The sequence below is a fragment of the Panicum hallii genome, chromosome 8 (genome assembly GCF_002211085.1).
Source record: "Panicum hallii strain FIL2 chromosome 8, PHallii_v3.1, whole genome shotgun sequence".
In the NCBI taxonomy this organism is placed as follows: Eukaryota; Viridiplantae; Streptophyta; class Magnoliopsida; order Poales; family Poaceae; genus Panicum; species Panicum hallii.
The window spans coordinates 28,820,644-28,843,696 of NC_038049.1; the positions used below are offsets into that span (position 1 = coordinate 28,820,644).

Below are 23,053 nucleotides of genomic sequence, written 5' to 3' on the forward strand. Positions count from 1 at the left end.
ACAGAGCAGGGTGCTGCCCTTGCACCTGGGATCACGTACAAGGGCAGCTAAACGATTACGAACAGCAAGCAGGGCATAGATATACTATTAAGAACTAATGCAGTATCATAATCGTTTAAGATAACTAGTGTTACTCGTCATCAACAACGCTTCAGCACGAGAAACACAAAGATAAGCAGATAAATGTGACGCTGCCCCGACCATGCAGAACATGATCGGAGTAGCATGTCAGTTACCTGGAGAAACCCTTGGGAAAAGGGATGGCGATGCGCCGAGAGTTTGTTGTGAATGTTGGATTCTTTTCTATTGAATCTCATAATACATATTTATAGTCCGGAGACTTGATCTCTTTAATTAACCCTAGCTGATTTTGATGCAATCTCTAACTTACTATATTTAAACTATCCTTACTAGATACACGGCCATCCTGGCCCTTAATACGCTCACAGAAGCCGATTCGCAAATCGCCACAATGATTTCCTTCAGCCCACGTTGCTCTCGGCCCATCCTCTGGCCCAGTCAAATTATGGCAATAACAACTCCTCCAATGGCAATTGTTCCTCTGGTACCCTCAAACACTTCTTCAACTATGATATGTGAAACACGTTGTGCACGTCTAACAGTCGCGCAGGTAGCTCTAGCCGGTAAGCTACCTCACCTTTCCGTTCCAAGATCCTGAATGGGCCAATGTAATGACGTGACAACTTCCCTTTGACCTTGAACCTGCGCAAACCTCTGAATAGGTGACACTTTGAGATACACATAGTCTCCTTCTTCAAAAGTCAACTCTCGTCGCCGAGTATCTATGTAACTTTTCTGCCTCAACTGAGCCACTTTCAAATTCTCATGGACAACCTGTACCTATCTTTCAGCCTCTTTAATGATCTTAGGCCGTCACCTGTCTCACTCCAATACAACAGAGTTCTACACTTCCTACCATACAATGCCTCAAACGGTGCCATCTTCAAACTAGCCTGATAACTGTTGTTGTAGGAGAACTCTGCGAACGGCAAACTCTTATCCCAACTGCCTCCATATTTTAGGGAACAAGCCCTAAGCATATCCTCCAACACCTGGTTGGTCCTTTCTGTCTGCCCATCAATCTGCGAATGATAAGCGGAGCTAAAATTCAACTTCGTGTCCATCAACTCATGCAACTTCTGCCAAAACTGAGATGTGAACTGAGTACCTCTATCTAACACTATCTTCTTAGGTACCCCATGCAAATGCACAATTCGGGACATATATAACTCCGCTAATCATGCCCCTGTGTAGGTAGTCTTCACCGGTATGAAGTGAGCTACTTTGGTCAAATGATCCACTATGACCCATATGGAATCATAACCATCTCGTGTGCGTGGAAATCCCACGATGAAGTCCATACCAATTTCTTCCCATTTCCATTCTGACACCTTCAATGGTTGTAACAATCCGACTGGTCTCTGATGTTCTTCCTTGACCCTCTGACACACATCACACAGTGCCACATGAGCTGCAACATCACGCTTCTGTTGTCAGTCAAAACCCACCGGCGAGCAGCGACAAGCAACACGAGGAGCCGGGAGGCTCCCGGGACTGCTGGTGGGCCTGGTCCCTTGGTCAACCGCCCAGGATCCGGCACACGACCTGGCGTCTAGGTTTGCTAGGCGTGCCACCTGACATTGTACCTGATCAGGAAGGTGTAGAAGTGATTTTAGTTAGTTTTCTGCATGCACAGACATGTTCAAACATTAGTCCGAGATGTGATCAGCTCATCGGGGTGATCCCCGATATCGGCTGTAAAGAGCTGATTGTCTCCCAATATCAGATCGGATCTATATGTCTAAACAAAGTGCGTATATCTGATACTAATATAAACTTGATCTGTAATCAATAAGCTAATTCAATCTACGATGGTTAAAGCTTTCACCATATAACCGGAACATCCTACACGTAGCTAAGCCTAACAGATACGAGAGATAACAGAATAGCAACCTAAACAGAGGCCTAAAAAACCAACATAAAGCCGATTCTCGGAGCAATCCCTCTTTAAATTAATATAAAGCATCAAACGTATTGCCGGATCTTTTAACTCGTTTGAAGGGCCTAACCATGCGGATATTAAGCTAAATCTTTGATGAACGAAGACTAACCATAATAGATTGGATTTACTAATTGAAACAGAGCAAGGTGCTGCCCTTACACCCGGGGTCGGGCATAAGGACAGCTATACATTTATAGGTGATGAACAATGCACGGATACAGTATGAAAAACCGATGCATCCCTATAAGCACTAAGATAACTAGTGTTACTCGCCATCAACAATGCTTTAGCATGAGAAACACAAAGATAACTAGGTAGGAACAATGCTGCCCCGATCAAGCGAAGCGTGATCGGGGCTGCATGGTACTTACCCGAGAGAAACCCTAGAGCAGAGGTGGTGATTCGCCGAGATCTTGTTTGTGAATGGTTGTTGTTGTCTTCATTCGTAGTCTAGGGTACATATTTATAGTCCGGAGACTTGGATCTCCTAACCAATCCTAACTGACTACGACATAAATCCTGACTATCTATCTCTAAACTAACTTAAACGCGCACACCTATCTAGATACATGACCAATCCTGGCCTTAAACCACCCGTGCAGGAGCCAATTTGCAAGCCCATTACAATGATCCTTTGAGCCCATCTTGCTTGCGGCCCACCTTCTGGCCCAGCTAATGAAGCGTCCCCTCATCCGAGGTGACTTAAATGTGATATAAAAATCAGTCCCAGGAGGCTGATACACATTTATTACATCAAATGGTACATTACCGTACAAACCTCCAAGGAGGCGGGTACTCGATACAGACGATAATTAGTAATAAAATAGCTATGGTAATACACCAAAGCACGACCCACACGGGATCCAGCTCGGGCTCAGAGTAGCACGCTAGCAGAAGCATCTTGCGGAGGGCCAACGCCACAGGCAAAGTTGGGCGCGGACACAACCCCTATTCGACGTCTTCGATCACGTAGTCCGGGTCCTCTTATGAGAAAACCACAGATATGTATAGGGTGAGTACAAAGGTACTCAACAAGTCCAACCACACCCGCGGAGGGGAGATAACAGAGATCATGCACGGTTATATCAAGGGTGAGGTTAGGGTTTATTTGCGATAAAGCGAGGTTTTACACATGCAAGGGTTCTTTTAACAAAAGCATTTTCTCAAGACATTTTTATAGTAATCGAATCATAGTGGAGTTGATTCTACGCAAAGGATCCAAGTTTTAGTGCCACCGGACTCCGCGTCCACAGTGGCTTACTGCACAACTGCCGAGTACTTTCAATACAACTCACACCACAAAACCAATCATCCCGAAACATCTATTGAAGTGACCATGCCGTAACGCGTCCAATACCGTGGACACGGCTATTCGAATAGGTTTTCACACTCTGCAGAGGTTGTACACTTTACCCACAAGTAGGGTACCGCACTACGAACACCTTAATGTCGCGGTGGATCCTAACAAAGCCATCACCCACCTTAGCTGAGTCTAACTAGCCAACACGGAAGCTACCATGGGGTTAGTGACTCAACAACGAAGTCATAACCGGAAAATAACTCACACAGATCGTATTCCTTCTCCATGGTCTCCCGTTGCTCACCCGCTCTCCTTTTTGGCTAGTAGAACAACTAGTGGGGTTTATGCTAAGCCGTTGCCCACACAACGGTCGAGTGGTTGTACGATTAATGGGTTAGGCAAGATGACACCTCAGTTCATCCTTATATTGACCAGACGGACATCTCCTGTTCATGCTCAACCACAAAGGTACAAGCACACTAGTGGCATTTCACATAGAAAACGCCGTCCATCTCGTCAGATTATGTCTTTCTTTTATTTTCTCAAAACCCTATTTTATCTTTTTAAAACCCTTGTGCCCTTATTTTTGGTAAGGCGCTTGTGGTCATGGTTTAAAATATAATCAAGGGGATGACAGGTAATAAGCATCTCTAGCGGTAGGTAACGTCTAGCGAAGCAAATCCTAGGTCATCAAGGAGTGGTCATATCAATCAAGGGGTGGCTATCCAACCATGTCTTGCAATAAAACGATGCATTTTATAAAACAGGCTAATGGGTTGTATTTATAAAACTGGGGTAAATATGCATCAAAGGATGGGATTGAACTTGCCATTCACAAAGCCTTCCGGGAAGTCCTGATCGAGGTACTGTCCTTCCGGTTCGGGCTCGCGGCACTGGTTCTCGGACTCTTGCTCGCAGTACTGCTCGTCGACGGGTTCTCCCTTGGTCACTTCGTGATCTAGGGCGCACACAAACAAACATTCAATAAAGGAAAAGAAATAAAGGTTTTATCTACAAGCCCGAATCAGAAATAACTTAAGAAACAATGGTAGAAAGAATATTTTTGGGGGATTTCTTGATGGCATGGCCGACATTATGATAGAAATGGCGTGGTAAAGTTTCAGGGCAAACGGAAGGTTTTTGGCGCATGAAATGATAGGCCGAACGGGGTTTTAGGGAAGGGATAAGGGTCCAAGGACCTATTCGTAATTACTGTTGGAAGGAAGGGTTTGATTAGAATTTTTGGAAATACTTAGGGTACCCTGGAAAAGGTCGGGGGTCTATCCATAATTATTTTGTATAGGAGGAGGGGGGGGGTCACTTCCTAAATAGAATGAGCAGGGGGGTTTTATTTGGAAAAGAGATTAAAGGAAGGTGGGGCTTCTTAAGGGGATAAGCAAAAGGGGCAGGGGGTTCAGAGCAAATGTGCCCTTCTTCCTCCTCCCGTTACCAGGAACAGAGGAGGGGATAGGGGCCGGCGGCGCCACCAATCCCAGCGGCCCTAGGGCACGGCGGCGGCCGGGGGCAGGGGCTACACAGAGAGGGGAGCGAGGGGGACTCATTCCTCTACTCACCATGGGTCGGGGCGGCGCGAGGCGGGCTGCCCACGAGGGCCAGGGGCGGCGGGCGGAGGGCCTGGCGGCGGCGGTGGAGCAAGGCCGGGGAGGGGGCTAGGGGTTGCGGGGGAGTTTGTGGTGGTGGCGAGGCGCGTCGTGGGGGGGGGGGGGGGGTATTTATAGGCCGGCGAGGGCGGAAAGGAGGGGGCGCGGTGGAGGTCGGTGGCGGCCAGTAATGGCAGTGGGGCGGCGGTGGTACGGGGTTGCTGCTGCGCAGGGCGGCCGGTGGCGCTGGTCGTCGCTGCGCAGGGCGGGTGGTGGCGCGTAGCGGGGAGGGGCGGCCTGGGGGCGTGCGGCGCAGGGGGAGGCGGCCCGTGGTGAGGCGACGCGCGACGGCCGGCACTGCTCTGCCGCGGCACGCCGGGGCAAGCACGAGCGCCGAGGCGGCAAGAGGGTACGGCGCGCGCAGAGGAGGGCCGGGTTAGGCGGCTCCTGTGGAGTCGTCAAAGGGTGGGGGTGTGGTGGTGGTGGCCGGCGTTGAGCTCTGCTCGATGCCGTGCTGCGCGTGCAGGGGAGGTGAGAGGAGCAAGAAACAGGAACAGAGAAAGGAGAAAGGAAAAAGGGAATAGGGGAAAAAGGAAAAGGGGGGGGGGGGGGCGTCGGCGGATTTTACGGCGGCGGTCGCGAGCGCGAGGTCGAGCACGCGGGGGGGGGGGGGGAAATGCGTCGGCGAGATTCGCGGTGACGGTCGCGAGTGCGGGGTTGAGCACGCGGCACGTCGCAGGGGTCGAGGAAAGGAGGAAGGATGGCGGTCAATTTCGGATGTCAGACGGCGAAAGGTCGAGGGATGTTTTGGGTGATTAGGAGTTCGGACGGTAAGGGTTTAGGAACGATCCGAGCTTGACGAAAGAATATTTCCTAGCGTGCGATTTGTGCTGTAATTTAAATAAGGTAAAAACGCGGGCGTTACAGCTAAATTATGGCGATAACATATGCCTCCCTGGTTTCGGAAATAATAATTCCGAAACCATTTTTTCTTTTCCATCACCTCGCCCCTTCGACTTCCAAAATCCGTACACGCGTGCCACTCCCACTGCCGCAGAATGTGACTACTCTGCATCTAACTCCTTGGAAACCGTCACGGTGCCGATTCATATTCTACTCTTGCCTTTATAAGCCTGCCCCGGTAGATTTCTTTTTTCACTCACCTCCTTCCGTCAGCCATTAGCAACCACCCCTTCTTTCTCTCGCAATGGCTTCCTCATCCTCTGCTTCCTCCATCATCTCCTTTGAATCCGAGATGACCCGAGAGATGACCCCGGAGTTCGACCCCATCGCTGCCTACGAGGCCTGTGCTCCTCTGCACTGGGATGCAGAGGAGTGGGATTTCCAGGCTTGGTCAGAGGATGATGAATCCCTGACCAACGGCGAAGACCTCCAGCTCCTTCTCGGTAGGGAACTAGATGAAGACGATGACAATGACATATCCTGGGAGGGGGACTTCTCCTTCTCGGAGGAAGAAATCGATGCCCCATCAACCGAGGAAGACTCGGCGGCAGGAGGCTTCCTGCGTGGCGGGTCGTCGGAGGACGACGATGATGATGATGATGAAGAGACCGAAGACAGCAACGGCTACAACAGTGATAGTGGCGAGGACGACGGCAACAACGATGCTAGCTGCGCTAGCGCAGCCTCTCCGATCAAGCGCCACAAAGTCTTAGGCACCCACTGGTGGGAGATCGTAGGATCAAGCCGATAGATCAGCTTTAGGAGCAATCGGCTCCCCTTTTGTACTAGTTTCCCCAATGAATGAAGTCCTTTCATTTTAATCCGCAACTGTCAAGAAGCCGATTTACCGGGAGCCGATGGCAACGCATCAGACCTTTCCCTCAAAGTGCTGATCCGGTTCTGAGTCAATTTCTAACCAATTCCGTCTTCCGCTTAAATCTGGAACTTACCCGAAATAGATCTACATAGGTTCCCCAAATCCAAGTTGCGCTCCAAAACCCCTGCTCAGAAATCCAATCACAAAACCTAGATCAAAGCCTTAGAGCGTGAACTCGAAACTCGCGAAGCAAACCCTAGATCCAATCTCGAACCTTCGATCACCATTGGAGCTTCAGATGGCGGAACCCTCGAATGCCGATGCAGGCGTCCTTGGTCTGAAAGTAAAACTCCAACCCTTTCGCTAATTTAATGAAGTAATTATTCGAACCGCTGAAGCATTAAATGATCCTTCCCTGTTATTTGGCTCTTATCGATTCTTCAGGTTTCGGACATCCTTTTGCCGCATCCTTCTTTCCCTAATTCCTTTTGTCTTGGGCCTCGTTCTTATGAGCTTCCATCAGAAAGGATCAGCGCACTTGAGCTGGTGTAATTCAGGTTGATTTTGCCACAGCTGGTATCAGAGCTAACAAGTGTACATTGGAGATATAAATTGCCTTAGAAATGCTTTTAGTATAAAATTGGACCAACAAAGTATTTTGCAAAACTACGTTGGTTTCGTTAAGGATTGTGCCTAGTACGTAAAGCCTTAGGATGATATCTAATAAGGGAATTATAGGTGGCTATAGTATATATATATAACTCTAACTTCTAGCATTACCTTTTCATCAAAACTTAAATTTATGCACAACCCAACTTTACATTCTGCAACGACACCTTCGATGGTGAGGTAAGAAGGTAAGGATCCTCAGCTAACTGGGGAGTTAGCCTTCCCGTCAGTGATGCGAACCGAACGCTGTTTCTCAAGCAGTGGCCTACTTGAGATGCTGCCAATATATCAACTTAGGTTGATTATATTGGGAGTATATGGTTAGGCGCAGGGTATGGCGATCGCTATTCATACCCCCCCATTTTTGCGGTACCCCTGTGAATACGTTGTTTCGATAATGTATGTTAACATTGTCTGTACGGCGGTAATTGTACAGATGCTGTTTCTATAGTGAACAGTAATGATTGGGAACGCTTTCATGAAATGCTGGCATGAAAGGTTCAGGATATATATTGTGGTTTTCTGCATGTACTCTAACCACGAATCGGTAGGTTCTGAATGGTTAGGAATTATCGACTAGATATCATAGGGAGAGACGTATCAATTATGCCACCGTAATTAACTACGTAAGACCCAGATTAATGGGCAGTTATTTTTAGTTTGTGAGGACGTTAGTGCATGCATGCATCTTTAAATTGATTGTGAATTAAAAACTCATGTTCATAATGTGATGGGGATACTTAGAGTGTGGTTATCCACAAAGTGCAGTCTAGAAATAATCACACAGCCATAGGGTTTAGTATCTTAGTATCTTGTTTCATCTGCCAAATATATCGTAACTATCTAATCTCTAGTTCTTGCTATGACCAGAATCCAATATCTTGTTCCATTTACCTTGTGAGTCCTCAGTTGGATGTCTATCTTGATGCATTCCAGTAGTTTCATAAGTCTGATTCACATCTTCCCACAACCCTTATCAAACTTCAGGAAATTTACATCCTATCTAACATTTGAATCCTTTTGATTCAGATGGCAGATTTTCGGAGGATTTATTGGGATACTGAGGGATATGCTCACACCGCTTGTCTACATTGGGAAGGGTTTCTGAAAATATTGTGGGATACACTTCGTATATTTCACTATCGGTACCCACCCCAGTATAAGGGTCGTGAGTATGTTGAGGTCGGAGTCCCTCGATGCCATGCCATTGTTACTGTTCCCCAACATCCTATCCTTGGGTGGCAATCTCTTGAGATAGAGGTTGTCAGATATCGTCTCGTGGACACCTTTGAAGCAACAGCCCTTAAGGCTATTACTACCTTTTGTGAACAGCATCCAGAGGAAGTTGCAGCCCATCCCATTGGACTATTTCCGGCAGTTTTTGCACATGATGCTGAGTGGAACTACATAACAAACTATTTCGGATATTTAGTTGGAAATTTCACCGAAGAGACTCTCAAGGCAGTAATCAGGTATATGAATGCTCAGTATCGCTTCTAGTCACTTATGCAAAAGAGTACGGACGAAATGGTGAATCTGGCCCAAGATTTTCATAGGGATCTTTCCCTAAAAGATGACCAGATTCATTCGCTTGGTCAAGGGATTGCTGGAAGGGATACTACTATTGGATATTTGGAGGTGCAAATCTTGGATGGTGATTCTCAAATTCTCCAGCGCAACACCGTAATTGACTTTTTGCAGGAACAAGTCCATGACTTGAACCAAGAGTTAGGTGATGCCCTTAGACATATTGAGATGCTCCAAGAACAGCAAATGCCTCCTCTTGTACCAAATGAGCTAGAAGAAGAAGAAGAAGATTCAGAAGAAAAACCTGAGGAAATTGAAGGTGTATCTGAGATAGATTTGGAACACGGAGATCCAGAACCAAATCCTCAGCTCAATCATTCTTCATCCGGCAGCCATTCTTCATCTGGCAGCCAGTCTTCTGTGGGCAACCTCGACGACTTCTAATTCATCTTTGTCATCGATATCTTAGATGTGTTTAGTGTACCATGGTGTGACATAGGAAGTGTGTAAACTAGCTTGACCTAAGGGCCACTTGTTGTACTATATGTGGCAAGAGTAGGTATGGTTGAATGGTAATGGGTAGATAACCAAGTTGTAATATACAGACCACCAGTTAGGATCTATAAATTCAAGTTTCTATTCAGCTATCTATCAATCTGTCAATCTGTTGTACTATCTCTCGATCTGTTCCATTTTGTGTGCGGTATGATCTGAAAATGGAAGCAAGAATAACTTGACATAATGGACATCTTCCATGTTTTTCAGATGGTTGGCGCTAGGCGTGGAACTCCTGAAGGATTCAGGACAGACTAGGCTAGCGGTTCCCAACAACTGCCACCACCACCCCCAAATCTAGCAGCAGATATGGCATGATAGACCGAGCTTCTCAATCTGCTAGTGCAGGCACAACAGAACCAACATCGTCAGCAATCACGAGGAGGTTGTGATGACCTCAACCCCCAAGTGGCAAGTTATCAGGATTTCCTTAGTGCTCAGCCCCCGTTTTTCAGTAAGGCTGAAAAACCTTTGGATGCCGATGCCTGGCTTCATACCATTGAATCGAAGTTCGCCCTTCTCACTATACCATGTGCGGACTCGAGCAAAGCTCACTTTGCCGCCCAGCAACTTCGTGGTGCTGCCCGTATTTGGTGGGATAACTATTGCGCCATGCAACCTGATGGCCATGTTATCTCCTGGGAAGAATTTCGGAATGCCTTCAGGGCACATCATATTCCTGAAGGACTGATGAAGCGGAAGTTGAATGAATTCTTGGCACTCACCCAAGGCACTCGCACGGTACTGCAGTATACATAGACTTTTAATCATCTATGCCAATATGCAGGCTATCATGCGGACAATGATACCAAGAAACAAGATCGTTTTTGTCGTGGCCTCAGTACCAAACTCCAGGAATGCCTGAACCTTGTTAAGGCTAATAACTTCAGTGAGTTGGTTAATATGGCCCTAACTCAGGAGGATTGCATCACGGCACATCGTGCCGAGAAGAAACGGAAAACTCCCACTGGACCCTCGAGTGCTCAGTCACCAAGGTATCGTGTTGTTCCCAACACACAGTTCAGAGCACCGCAACGGAACGCTCCACCTGGCAGATTGGTTTTTCGCCCGCCCCAACAGCAAGGAGGGTATAGACCTCCAGTGCCTCCGCAACAGCCGCAACAGTTTGGCACAAGGCCAAACATTCAACAATTTCAGCAAAGAAGCAACACTCATCGTTGTTTCAATTGCGGGAGTGCGGATCACTTTATTAAGGATTGTCCTCAGCCCAAAAAGCCTCTTCAAGGGTAGAATTCTAATTAGAATAATCAGGGCAAGGGAAAGAAGCGAGTAATGCAAGTTCGACAAGGGCGAGTCAATTTCACCACCCTTGCGGAACTTCCAGAAGGAGCCCCCATAATGACGGGTACATTTTCTATCGACTATAAACCCATTATTATCTTGTTTGATTCTGGTGCAACTCATAACTTCATTAGTAACAAATGTGTTGCCCGAGTGGGACTTGATCCTTATCAAGCCCAGGGATCGTATATGATCTCTACCCCTGGGGGAAAGATTGGTTCCAATCAATTGATTAGATTTGTGCCAATACAGTTGGGTAGTAAGGTAATCAAAACTGATTTGATTTTACTCCCTTTAGAAGATATGGATATTATACTTGGGATGGATTGGATGACAAAACATAAGGTGTTGTTAGATATCTCCTCCCGAGTTAATGAGATTGATTCACCATATGATGGAGCCACTACCCTCTATCTACCCCAACAAGAGTATTTTCACTCTTGCGTTTATGCAACCACAGACATCAAATTAGAAGACATACCTATAGTGTGTGAGTATCCCGATGTCTTTCTAGACGATTTGCCTGGAATGCCACCAGATCGGGATATCGAGTTCATTATTGAGCTCCAACCTGGCACAACTCCTATTTCCAAGAGACCATATCGAATGCCACCCAATGAATTGGCCGAGCTAAAAATCCAACTTCATACGCCCAAGTGCTTCACCTTGGGGATGCCCCGCTCTCTTTGTAAAGAAAAAGGACAATAGCTTAAGGCTATGTGTCGACTATCGTCCACTCAATGCGGTTACTATCAAGAATAAATATCCTCTTCCCCGCATTGACATTTTGTTCGACCAACTAGCTGGAGCCAAAATCTTTTCTAAGATTGATTTACGCTCTGGTTACCATCAAATCAAAATCAAGCCTAGTGATGTTCCAAAAACAGCTTTCTTGGCTAGATATGGACTTTATGAATATCTGGTTATGTCTTTTGGACTCACTAATGCACCGGCATACTTCATGTATCTTATGAATTCCGTCTCTATGCCAGAGCTTGATAAATTCGTTGTAGTTTTCATCGATGATATCTTGATATACTCTAAGACTGATGAAGATCATGCTAATCATTTACGTGTCGTTCTTCAACGACTACGTGATCATCATCTTTATGCCAAATTCTCTAAATGCAAATTCTGGCTTGATAGTGTGAAATTTTTGGGACATACTATCTCCAGTGAAGGCATATCGGTTGATCCAACCAAAGTTCAGAAAGTTATGGATTGGAAGCCTCCAACTTCAGTCCATCAAATCCATAGTTTCCTTAGATTGGCAGGATATTATCGCCGGTTCATTCCAGACTTCTCCAAAATAGCCAAACCCATGACTGAGCTACTCAAGAAAGAGATTAAATTCCATTGGGATGATAAGTGTGAAGAAGCATTTCACATACTGAGAAAACTTCTAACCACTGCTCTAGTGTTAGCTCAGCTAGATAGTACCAAGCCTTTCGATGTCTATTGTGATGCTTCCGAAACCCGGACTTGGTTGTGTGCTTATGCAAGACAACTGGGTTATTGCTTATGCTTCCAGAGCACTCCGGAATCATGAACAAAACTATAAACCCATGATCTTGAGTTAGCAGCTGTTATTCATGCTCTCATGATTTGGAGACATCATCTTATGGGTGCCAAGTGTAATATTTACACTGACCATAAGAGCATCAGGTATATCTTTACTCAAGCTGACCTAAATATGAGGCAAAGGTGTTGATTAGAACTAATCAAGGACTACGATCTTGAGGTGCACTACCATCCCGGCAAGGCTAATGTGGTTGCGGATGCACTAAGCCGCAAGGCACATTGTCATTGCTTATCCATAGAAACCTTCAGTGAAACTCTCTGTTATCAAATGAGGAAACTCAATCTGGAGATCATTCCTCAAGGTAGTCTGAATCTCCTATCTATTGAACCTACTCTTCAAGATAGAATCATCATATCACAAATGCATGATGAAGGTATCAAAATTATCAAACAGAAACTATCTCAAGGAGAAGCAAAATATAGGTGTTTCCACACGGATCATCAAGGAGTTCTATGGTTCAACAATCGTATTGTTGTACCTAAAAATCATTAGCTTCGTAAGCAAATCCTTGATGAAGCACATCTATCCAAGTTTTCTATTCACCCTGGTAGTACAAAAATGTACCAAGACCTTAGGCAAAACTTTTGGTGGACCAGAATGAAAAGAGAAATTGCTAAGTATGTATCCGAGTGTGATACATGCTAGAGAGTCAAAGCCAGTCACCTAAAGGTATCCGGTACACTCCAACCACTACCCATTCCGTCGTGGAAATGGGAAGACATTAGTATGGATTTCATCGTTGGTCTTCCTAACACATCTCAGAAACATGATTCCATCTGGGTAATCATTGACAGACTCACCAAAACTGCTCACTTCATTCCCGTGCATACAACTTATACTGTCAAAAAGTATGCCGAAGTCTATCTTGATCAGATTATTCGTTTGCATGGTGTCCCTAAGACCATCATTTCTGATCGAGGGGCACAATTCATTGCACGCTTCTGGGAACAATTACAGTCTTCTCTCAGAACCAAGCTTATTCGAAGCTCTGCATACCATCCACAAACTGATGGACAGACTGAACAAGTTAATCAAATTCTTGAAGACATGCTCCGAGCTTGTATCATTCACTATGGTACGAATTGGGACAAATGTCTAGCCTTGGCCGAATTCTCGTATAACAATAGCTATCAGTCCAGTCTTCAAATGGCTTGGAGGGGGTATAGTTCTTTGCATTCCCCTTTTCAAAGGGTAATTAAACGGGTCAAATAAATGCGGGCAGGGTAGAGCTCGGCAGAGGGTGTTGTACGGTCGAAGATGTCGAACTCCTTGAGTTGGTCTGAGACCGGTGAACGCCAAATCTTCGGACCAGATCTAGTTACCAAAGCTGAAGATAAAGTCAAACTTATCCAAACCAATCTTAAGGCAGCTCAGTCTAGACAGAAAAGTTATGCAGACCGAAGGAGAAAACCATTACAATTCCAAGTAGGAGATTATGTCTATCTTCGAGTATCTCCTACTAAAGGTGTTCAACGTTTCGGTATAAAAGGAAAATTAGCACGTCGATGCATCGGACCTTTCGAAATCACCGAAGCCTGTGGCCTAGCGGCTTACAGACTTTGTCTTCCTACTCAGTTGGCCGCCATTCATGATGTTTTTCATATATCCCAACTCAAGAAATGCATCAAAGTGCCTACTGAAATCATTGAACAACAAGCCATCAAGATCAAGCCTGATCTATCTTATATCGAACAACCCCTTCAAATTCTAGATACCAAGGAGAGAAGCACTAGAAGAAAGAAGATTAAAATGTATAAGATCTTGTGAGACCATCATACTGTAGAAGAAGCTACCTAGGAAACTGAAGATTATCTTCAGAAAAACTTTCCCAAGTTCCTTAAGAATCTTTAGGTAATTATCTTCCAATACATCACTCTGGTAATCTCGGGACGAGATTCCTTTTAGGGGGGAAGGACTTATGTGTAATTTTTCAAAAGTAGGAGTCCTTTTATGCAAAATATTTGAATTACACATGTAACTTCCAATTTTGACTAGGGTTCAAAGTGTAAAAGTGTTAGTCATCATTACATTACCTAAACTTGCAATTCAGTCCAAAAGTATATGGAATTTACTTAACTAAGGACAAAAACTTTGAAAAGTTTAAATTGAGTCTAAAGTTTGTAAATAAAGCTCTATCCTTTGACTTTTTGAATGGGAACCCTAAATAAAAGTTATAGGGTTTGAAAAGATCTACAACTTTTATTTTGACCATTTTCTCATTTTAACTTTAGATTAGTAGGAAAAGTTAGTTTACAGTGAGGTCCCTGGAATTTTTGGAAACAACAAATTAGCCCTTGGCGCCCCCCATTCTTCCTCCTCCTCTGCCGCGCGATAGCGCCGCCGCCCGCTGCCGTTGCCGCGCCGCCCGAGGCCGACCACTGCTCCAGCGCCGCTCCACGCGTCGCCCCCAAGCTCGCCCACCGCCTTAGCTCCTCCTACTAGCCCTCCCCGAGCGCGCCACGCCGCCGCCCGAGCCGCCAGCAGCTGCTTGCCGCCGCCGCCGCTGCTCACCGTTGCTGCCGCTCTACCGCCGCCATTTTCTACTCTAGTAACTCCCCTGCGTTGCCTCCAAGCCATCCGCCACTCTAGCTCCTCCCCTCTAGTTCTCTTCCGAACGAGCCACACTGTGACAGTTCATGTACTTGTAAACTAGGCACATAAATTGTTAGTGTGAAGCATGTGCTTGTTAGTGTAAAGCTTGTGTATGCTTATGTGAAGCTTTTGAAAATTTAAAGTGCAAGTAAAAAGGGCATTTTTGTAATTACAGAAAAACCTAAGGTTGTTTTTGCAAAATGTAATTGGATAGAGGGAAACTTCAAAATAAGAGAAAGGTGGTTTTGTAAACATGTTTTTCTTATTTTATCCCCTGTAAAAAAATATATATATCCAAAAGTTTCATTTGAAATGTATGTGTTGAAGTGTGTAAAAATTTTAGGTAAAGTGGTGAAAATAAGGGTATTTATGTAATTTTATAAAAGTACAAGTCCTTTTATGCAAGTATTTGATTTACAAAAGTAACTCTCAAAGTTACTCAGGACTAAAGTGTAAAAGGTGCAAGTCATCATGACATGTCTATCCAATCATTATGACGAGTCTATCCCGTCATCATGACGTGTCATAAATGCTTGCTGGCGCGGGCGGGCTCTAGGCGGCAGCTGGGCAGAGCGCTGGCGGAGCGGAGCGCGCGGGCGGCGTGCGGAGCGCATGGGAGGAGCAGCGCGCTGGCGGCGTGTGCAGATAGCTCGCGGCGCAGGTGCGCGAGCCCAGGAGCGGAGAGCAGGCGAGAGCTGGCGGCGCGGGCACTAGCGCGGTGCGGGTGGAGCAGCACGCGGCAGGAGGCGCTGGAGCGAGCAGCACAGGCGGCGTTGGAGCATGCAGGCATGCGCCGCGGAGTGTGATCTGGCACGGGTGATACAGGCGGGACGTGTCGCGGGCCAAGGACGCGTGCGCGGTTCGGGCATGCGTGGATGGAGCTGAAGCGTGGCGGCTCGGGGCAGACCCGCACGGAGGGCAACGAGGCCGCGCACAATGGTAGCTTGGCGAGGACGGCCGCGGAGGGACCTGCGACGCGGCAAGGCCGAAGCAAGTGCGGGACCGGCAACAGGAGAAGGAGGAGGAGCTATGCATGACAACGACGAGCAATTGCGCGGCGTGCAGGACGACGGTGTGCAGGGAAGTCACGCGCGGAGGCAAAGGTGGCAAATATGGCGCGGCGAGATCAAAAAGAGAAGCTGCGCAACAGCACGAGGCGGTCGAATGCGCAGAACCTGGTGTAGGAGGTGGCTGAGTGCCGCGGTGCAGCCGGGCACAGCAAGCTCCCTCCACTCATGCAAAGGTCGAAGCAGGAGCAATGCGACGCGGGTCTGAAGCACGACGCAGGATTGACGGCCGGACCGATCTATTTCCGCGGACGCGTGTGTTTGCAAGGCAACCGACCACGTGCATGCAGGCTGGGGGCCGTTGGTGTGGAAGCAAATCAGGAGCGGCGGCCTTGCGAATGGCTGCGCAAATATGCCAGCAGTGCACGCACCGGAGCAGTCAGGTCGAGGAGGGTTTCTTCTTGTGCGAGCAGAGGTGTTCGGTCGGCCATGCTTTAGCATCGCATGTGCGTGAGCAGAGGAAGTTCAACCCGTGAGCAAGAAAACCCTAAGGTTCGTGGAGGAGTCAGTATAGCGAACCAATCCGACTCTATCGTCTCGTCCCAGGGGTCCACGACGTCCAACAGTTCCTACCCCTCGTTGATCGCTCAACCGACCACCGTCACCCTGGGCCACCGTGAGAAGTACCCCGGCCATCTTCCACCCACTGCAACCTTTCCCGACAAACTTCTTCGTCACCCACGAAATCTCGTCACCGTCGAGCTCTTCTCATTGCTGATCCTGTTCACCGCGGGAATTCACTTTCCATTTGTTCTTCTCCACAACCAAGGCTACCCCAAGGTTTGCCCTGATTCACTAAATCTTTCTAATGCCGGCAACTCCTTTGCCGGGATATCGTCGTTATCTTCCTGTTCTCTGTTTTCCCGGACTAGGGACTTAATTGCTTTGATTTAGAAAGTTTTAGGGTATTCTTTGTAAAATTTCCAGAGCCATCCTTATTTCAAACCAGTGAACTTCTACATTTCATAGAAATTCGTAAGAAGTTCATAAAAATACAAAATCAGTTTTGTTTGAATCCTTAGGTCAAAATCTACAAGTTGTATGCATGTGTTGTAGTTACAGGGTTGACCATAGGATGTATGTCTTAAGTAGAGATGTGTAATATCTAGTTAATCTTTCACCCGAGTGCTCATATCCCTGCCATCAAGACGTTGCCCTTGTCTTGATTGCCGTTTTCTTAAGGTCCTTTTCGTATAAGGATCCCTATTAGTTCGTGTGTATCTGCTGCTTAGCTTATACATCTTTGCAGCTATGCTTCAGTATCGGCTATCAGCTCAGCCGCTAAGCATCCGTTTCTTCTAAGTCTATGATGTTTCTGCGTAACAGCTGTCAGCCGATACATTTCTTGTGATATGTTTCTACCATCGGCTGGTTAGCTGATATGGTTGTTATCTTTCTAATATCGGCTACTGCCGATATAATTCTTTTGTTCTGTCCTACATTGGCTGCACATACTCGATGCATCGAAGATGCACACACGATCTTAGAGTTCTTGCTATCGGCCAACCCAAGCCGATTCTAGTTGTTTTCCATATCGATCAAATGTGGTCGATCAGTCCTTAGTCTTTCTATCCTTATCCACACACTTCTATCGGCCGATTTATCGACTGAGAGATCGGCTGTATACCTATCGGTCATACCCTCAACCACACTCCAATCGGATGTACCTCACTCAATTGTTGTGCTGACGTAGTCGAGCCGATGCAACCACACCTAGTTATCTAGGAAAACACTTAAACACATCTCAGCTAAGACACAGCTGCTTTAGGAATCATCCCTCTGCTAAAGTAATCGATGCTTTCATCGATCAATTAGGAAACCGATGCACCTTTCAATCGACTAAACCTCTGCTGTTTCCAATCGGCTCTGTTGTAATCTTCAACGAGTAGTCGATTCCAATTAGTTGTCCACCTAAAGCTCTATCTAAGTTTAGTTTAGATCTTTTTGGTTGTTATGTGAGTAGTATGTTAAATGAGTGTTGGATTGCAACTTTGTTGTGAGGTAAAATAGCTTCATGTGCACACTTTGAATGTAATGTCGCATTGCATGTAGATACGACTACTTCCGCAAATGGTACCTACAAAATCTCCCAGAAGTCTGCGGAGGATATTCCTGAAGACCAAATGAACGTCACCAAGGAATATCGCAAGCCCCGAACCAAAGTTTAGAAGATCTTAACTTTACTGACTTCAGCCCCACCAGTAAAGGCAAGCCCCGGTGCACATCCCAGTATTTCAAATTACTACAATTTCATTATTATATTATATCTTGCATTAAGTCTAGGAGTTGTAATGAAACCCTAGATGCATGAATCTTAGGAACCAATGTATTGAACCCGAGTCCTCATCGCTTAGATGCTCTGCTAAATAGGACCGGTAAAAGTCGGGTGATTTCCTGTCACTCGCGCGATATAGGAATTGCTTGTTTACAGTTCTGCAACCACTATAAGGATGATGGACTGGGTCTTGTGTTGTATCATGACCTGAAGGTTTACCCTGTCTATTTTGTTAAAAGTGGTTAAGGCCGAACCATGTGGTAGTGGTGGCTAAGCGTTTGAAAGTACTAACGACATACCGCGAAATATGGTAAGCGGTAAGCCTAGTAACCAATCGGCCCGGCAAGTGGACATACTGACCACCACATGTATTTGGTTCTTTTGGTTACTTGATTCGACATGTGGGAATACGTGTTGCAAGGGCAACCAGGAGTACGGGTTTTGTAGTCGCGCTATAGACGTACGTCCTGCACACATTGGGTGTGCGTATGGTCCTGCAGTCGCTTGTGGTGGCCCTGTCCACGACCCGGAATGAAAGGCAAACGGTTGGTTCAGAATTATCGTTGGACGTTCCAAGCGTGTGAGTTAGGTTTACCTTGCAAGGTTAAATTCGATTCAGAATCGTCCGCCTCTCACGAAGATTGAGACTGCTTGTTCCTTCTGCCACATAGAGTAAAAAGTGTAATTGTTGATGGAATAATCTTGATGAATGATAATATCTATCTTGCCTGTTTAGTATTGGAGCTTACCTAGATGGCTAAACAAGCTAGAATCTGAAAGCTAAAACTTGAAAGTAGGTTATACTCTTAGTTGCTTTTCAGCTAAAAATAACCCAGCACCCTTGCAATGCCTTCATGAGTCTAGTTACGGGCTAAAGTATACCCAATCTCGGGTAAGCCTTGCTGAGTATTAGTATACTCAGCCTTGCTAGTTACATGTTTACAGGTAAAGTCTTGAAGGTCCTACTCTTCCCCTGTCTTGGCCCTGTGCTCTTCCAGATGGTTGGTCCGTGGAATGGGATCCGTCCCCGGCCAACACTGATGATGCCAAGTCATGTCGTGCCAGGGCTTAGCATGACATCCGTCTTGACGACGTGTTGTAATCATCGCGTATGTTTTCCGCTGCCAAAAACTATAACCTTAACAGTTTTGTAATGTTTTCTCTAAATTTGAAACTTCGTACTCCTTTTGGAAACTCTTATATTGTAATTTCCTGTGATGTAAAATATGATGGTGCCTGTATCTCTGGACTCACCTTCGTGTGAGGTAACCTTATTGATCCTGTATTTGGTGGTTTATCGGGACGTTACCCGACAGGCCAAGGGATTATACCGTTTGAAGCACGTTGGAGCCCTCAGGAATGGACTCACGTACTTGAGCCGGTATAATTCAGGTTGGTTCTGCCACACACACCGCCCCGCCTCTGCCCGAGCTTCGCCCGGCCGCCATGATGCGCCGCCGGTCGCCAGCAGCAGCTACTGCGTGCCGTGCCACTTCTTAACCCCACAGCATGACCAGGAGCTTCCCTTTGACTACTTATATCCGCTCGCACGGCCGTTGTTGCCTTTCTCGACTTCGGGCCTGTTTGGAGACTTGCCTAAGCCGCCACCGCCTAAGGTTAGGCAACCGCCACAAGTGCGGCGTGCCTAAGCAGCCATGCTTAGGCATGTGTTTGGTGTACTGCCGCGCCTAAGATTAGGCATGCTGAAGAAAAGTATGGTAAGTGTTTGATGTCCTGCCACGCCTAATGTTAGGCACGTGTGGCATCTATTTGGTAATATGCCTAACTTATGCATGAGTCTTCTTGAACATCAAGCTCCAAATAGCTTTAGGAACAAAAAAAGAGTGCTGAAGCCACCAAATTTTGGACATAGCAGAAATATTACTTGAACATCACAAGATCGATGGTTCATAACAGCTCCATAATACTTGAACATAGCAGCAATAATAGAGTATTAGCAAAATGCTCTATGATCAGCCTAGAAGAAATGCTCTACAAACAGCCCATATAAGCAGTTATCAATAGTTTTCACCAGCTCCATCATATAATCAGGTTTACAATGGTGCTGATTAACAAAATAGTAGAGCACTAGCAGTTAACAAAAGTTCCTATGGTCAGCCTCCATTCACAGCGGTCAGCCTCCATTCGCATCACCCATCTTGAGTACTCCGATGAATCTATTACAAGTGTAAAATAAATCAGCTTAACCAAATGCAAATAGTAATTGTAATGACAGCCAGAATACAACATATGTGTAATACATGAGCACTTCAACAAAATAGCAGCACCCACACCAAGCCAATTCACAGCCCCGCATCGCTAAGGAACTTGAGTACCCATGACTGAAATGTTACCTCAGCTGAAGCCGATAAGAAACCACGCATACCTTTTTGTTCTTTGGCTGCTAGATATGTTCCAACCATCAACTTTTGGTCAGTAGTTAATGTCATCTGTTCAAGCCTTTCCCATAATATATCATCAGAGCTACGCATAACTGGTGGAGGGGGCGGTGGCTTCTTCATTTCCTTTTGAAGTTCCACCAAAGTAGCTGCAATTGTATCTCCAACCTTTGATATACGGCTCTTTAGCCTCACATCTCTCTTAGGTGGCTGACCCTCACTTCTTGGGCGCTTCATTCCAGAGCTAGATGAGCTTAGATCAGCCACTTGTGAAGCCATAACAGGCTGACCACTTATAGGAGAAGGTAAAGTGTCAGAATCATCACCTAGATCATCCTCACGCTGAGCATAGTTGGAGAAGTCATTGCAAATATCATCATCATAATCATTATCCTCGTCATCTTGGGTGTCATTCATACAAGTGTTGGCATCCATAGCAAGCGAACCATCCGCACTGCTGTTCTGAAAGAGTTCTTGCATCTCATTGAAAAATTTTATAGGCTTGGTGAGGAGTCTTCTTACCCTATCCTGCACAAAGTTGCAAAATGTTAGTAATGTACATTTATAAATTAGCCAATGATAACAAAAATTGATTGAGAAAAATAGCATACACTTAGTTTAGCCTTATCTGACTCAGACATGATGACCATAGACCTTGAGCTGTCAAAGGAGTTCCCACTCTTGCCTAATGCTGTTGCAATGAACTTCCAATTTTCCTTGTAGTGCCTATAATGCCTCTCAACTTGCGTAACAGTTACCCCCATGTTGAATTGCCTATTCAGCGCTTCAGAACACTTAAAGTGATGCTGTTTTTTAAGCTTAAAACCAGCATGCTGCTCCTTTATATAATCAATATACCAACCAAGCATAAACTTAGTTTGATCCTCATCCCATACAATGGTTCTCTCACGAGTTGGACCACCACCTGCAGCCTTTTCTTTCCCTTTGCCCATAGCTGAACTAAAGATCAGTTTATGTATGTATAGTTATATGGAAAAAAACATGGTCAGCATACAACCATATAATTGAATTAAACAACAGATTAGAGTCTCAAAACAGCCACAAAATGCACTTAACTAAGTATGATAATACAGCCACACAATACAAAATGATTAGAGTCTCAAAACACCCACACATACACTTAAATAGGGTCTGAAAACAGCTACAAAATGCACTTAAGTAGGTCTGCAAACAGCCACATAGTACATCAATTTTGATTCCAATCATCCCACATTTGTTGGGCTAACTGATCACGCATATTTGCCCACTGTTGGTTGTCTATGTTCATATCAACATGGTGACGATTGCTTCTTGGAAGAGTGTTAAACCATGTCGTATCATCATAAACATAAACATCAGGTCCCTCATGTATTATAAAGTTGTGCAAAGTGCAGCAAGCCAAAACTATCTTTACTTGTGTTTTTAGAGGGAAGAATGGTTGACTTGTTAATATCTTAAATCTATTCTTGAGTGTTCCAAATGCCCGCTCAACTGTTGTCCTAAGAGAGGAGTGACGAAGGTTGAGTAATTCCCTCTGATTTTCTGGCCGTCTAGTGCCCTGAAACTCCTTAAGATGGTACCGAACACCTCGATAAGGAGGTAGTATGCCAGATCTAGTAGCATATCCAGCATCAGCTAAAAAATAGTGACCTACAATTGAATTTAACTAACATTAGCTACTCATTTTAAGAGCCAAAATATGGTATACTAATTACTCCACTAATACCTTCTGGAATTTTTAATCCTGAGGGGCGTGACAAAGCATCTTGGAGCACAAAGGAATCATGAGCTGATCCTTCCCATCCAGCCAATACATATATGAACCTAAGATCGAAATCCACAGCAGCTAACACATTTTGTGTTGGATAGTGCTTTCTACCTCTGAACCTATCTTGCATATATATAGGAACTGATGCTGGTATATGAGTGCCATCCAGTGCTCCTACACATTTCTAAATCAAAAAGAAAAAAATTATTCTATTAGTATACGGAATTATTAGAAGATGAATTTCAATTATATGTGTGTATATTACCTCAAAATAAGGATGAAATCGTCCCGGGCTACTTGTTATCTTTGTATGTGTTTCTGTGGTTCTCATGATAATGATGTCACGAGAGAGGACACATAAAGCATCTAATACAATATTAAAATACCTACTAATTGTCTCTCCGGACCGCAAGAATTCAAAGGCAACTGATCTATTTGTCCATCTATGGCCAACAAATTTTAAGAACATGGCGACTTGTTCTTCAATAGATACATTGATACTGTCCTCTAACAATCCACGGGACCTTAAATGATCACATAACCTGTGAAAAACATCTTTACGCATGCGCAGCTCACTAATACAGTCAGCATCAGTTCCATTATAAAGACGGTT

General features: G+C 45.5%; 1 protein-coding gene across 2 annotated transcripts; it reads right to left on the reverse strand.

Moving 5' to 3' along the window:
* Positions 1 to 20,328: 20,328 nt before the first annotated feature.
* Positions 20,329 to 22,571, reverse strand: LOC112872466. Of its 2 annotated transcripts, none has more exons than XM_025935554.1 (3): positions 21,284 to 22,571; positions 20,535 to 21,200; positions 20,329 to 20,450 (listed from the first exon to the last, which is right to left on the reverse strand). In XM_025935554.1, the coding sequence occupies exons 1-2, from the start codon at positions 21,623 to 21,625 to the stop codon at positions 20,577 to 20,579; spliced, it is 966 nt and encodes a 321-aa protein (XP_025791339.1). In that variant the 5' UTR covers positions 21,626 to 22,571; the 3' UTR covers positions 20,329 to 20,450; positions 20,535 to 20,576. The 2 variants fall into 2 exon arrangements, with proteins under 2 accessions (XP_025791339.1, XP_025791340.1); XM_025935555.1 differs by lacking the exon at positions 20,329 to 20,450 and having other exon boundaries at positions 20,749 to 20,903; positions 20,999 to 21,200.
* Between the last annotated feature and the right edge of the window lie 482 nt (positions 22,572 to 23,053).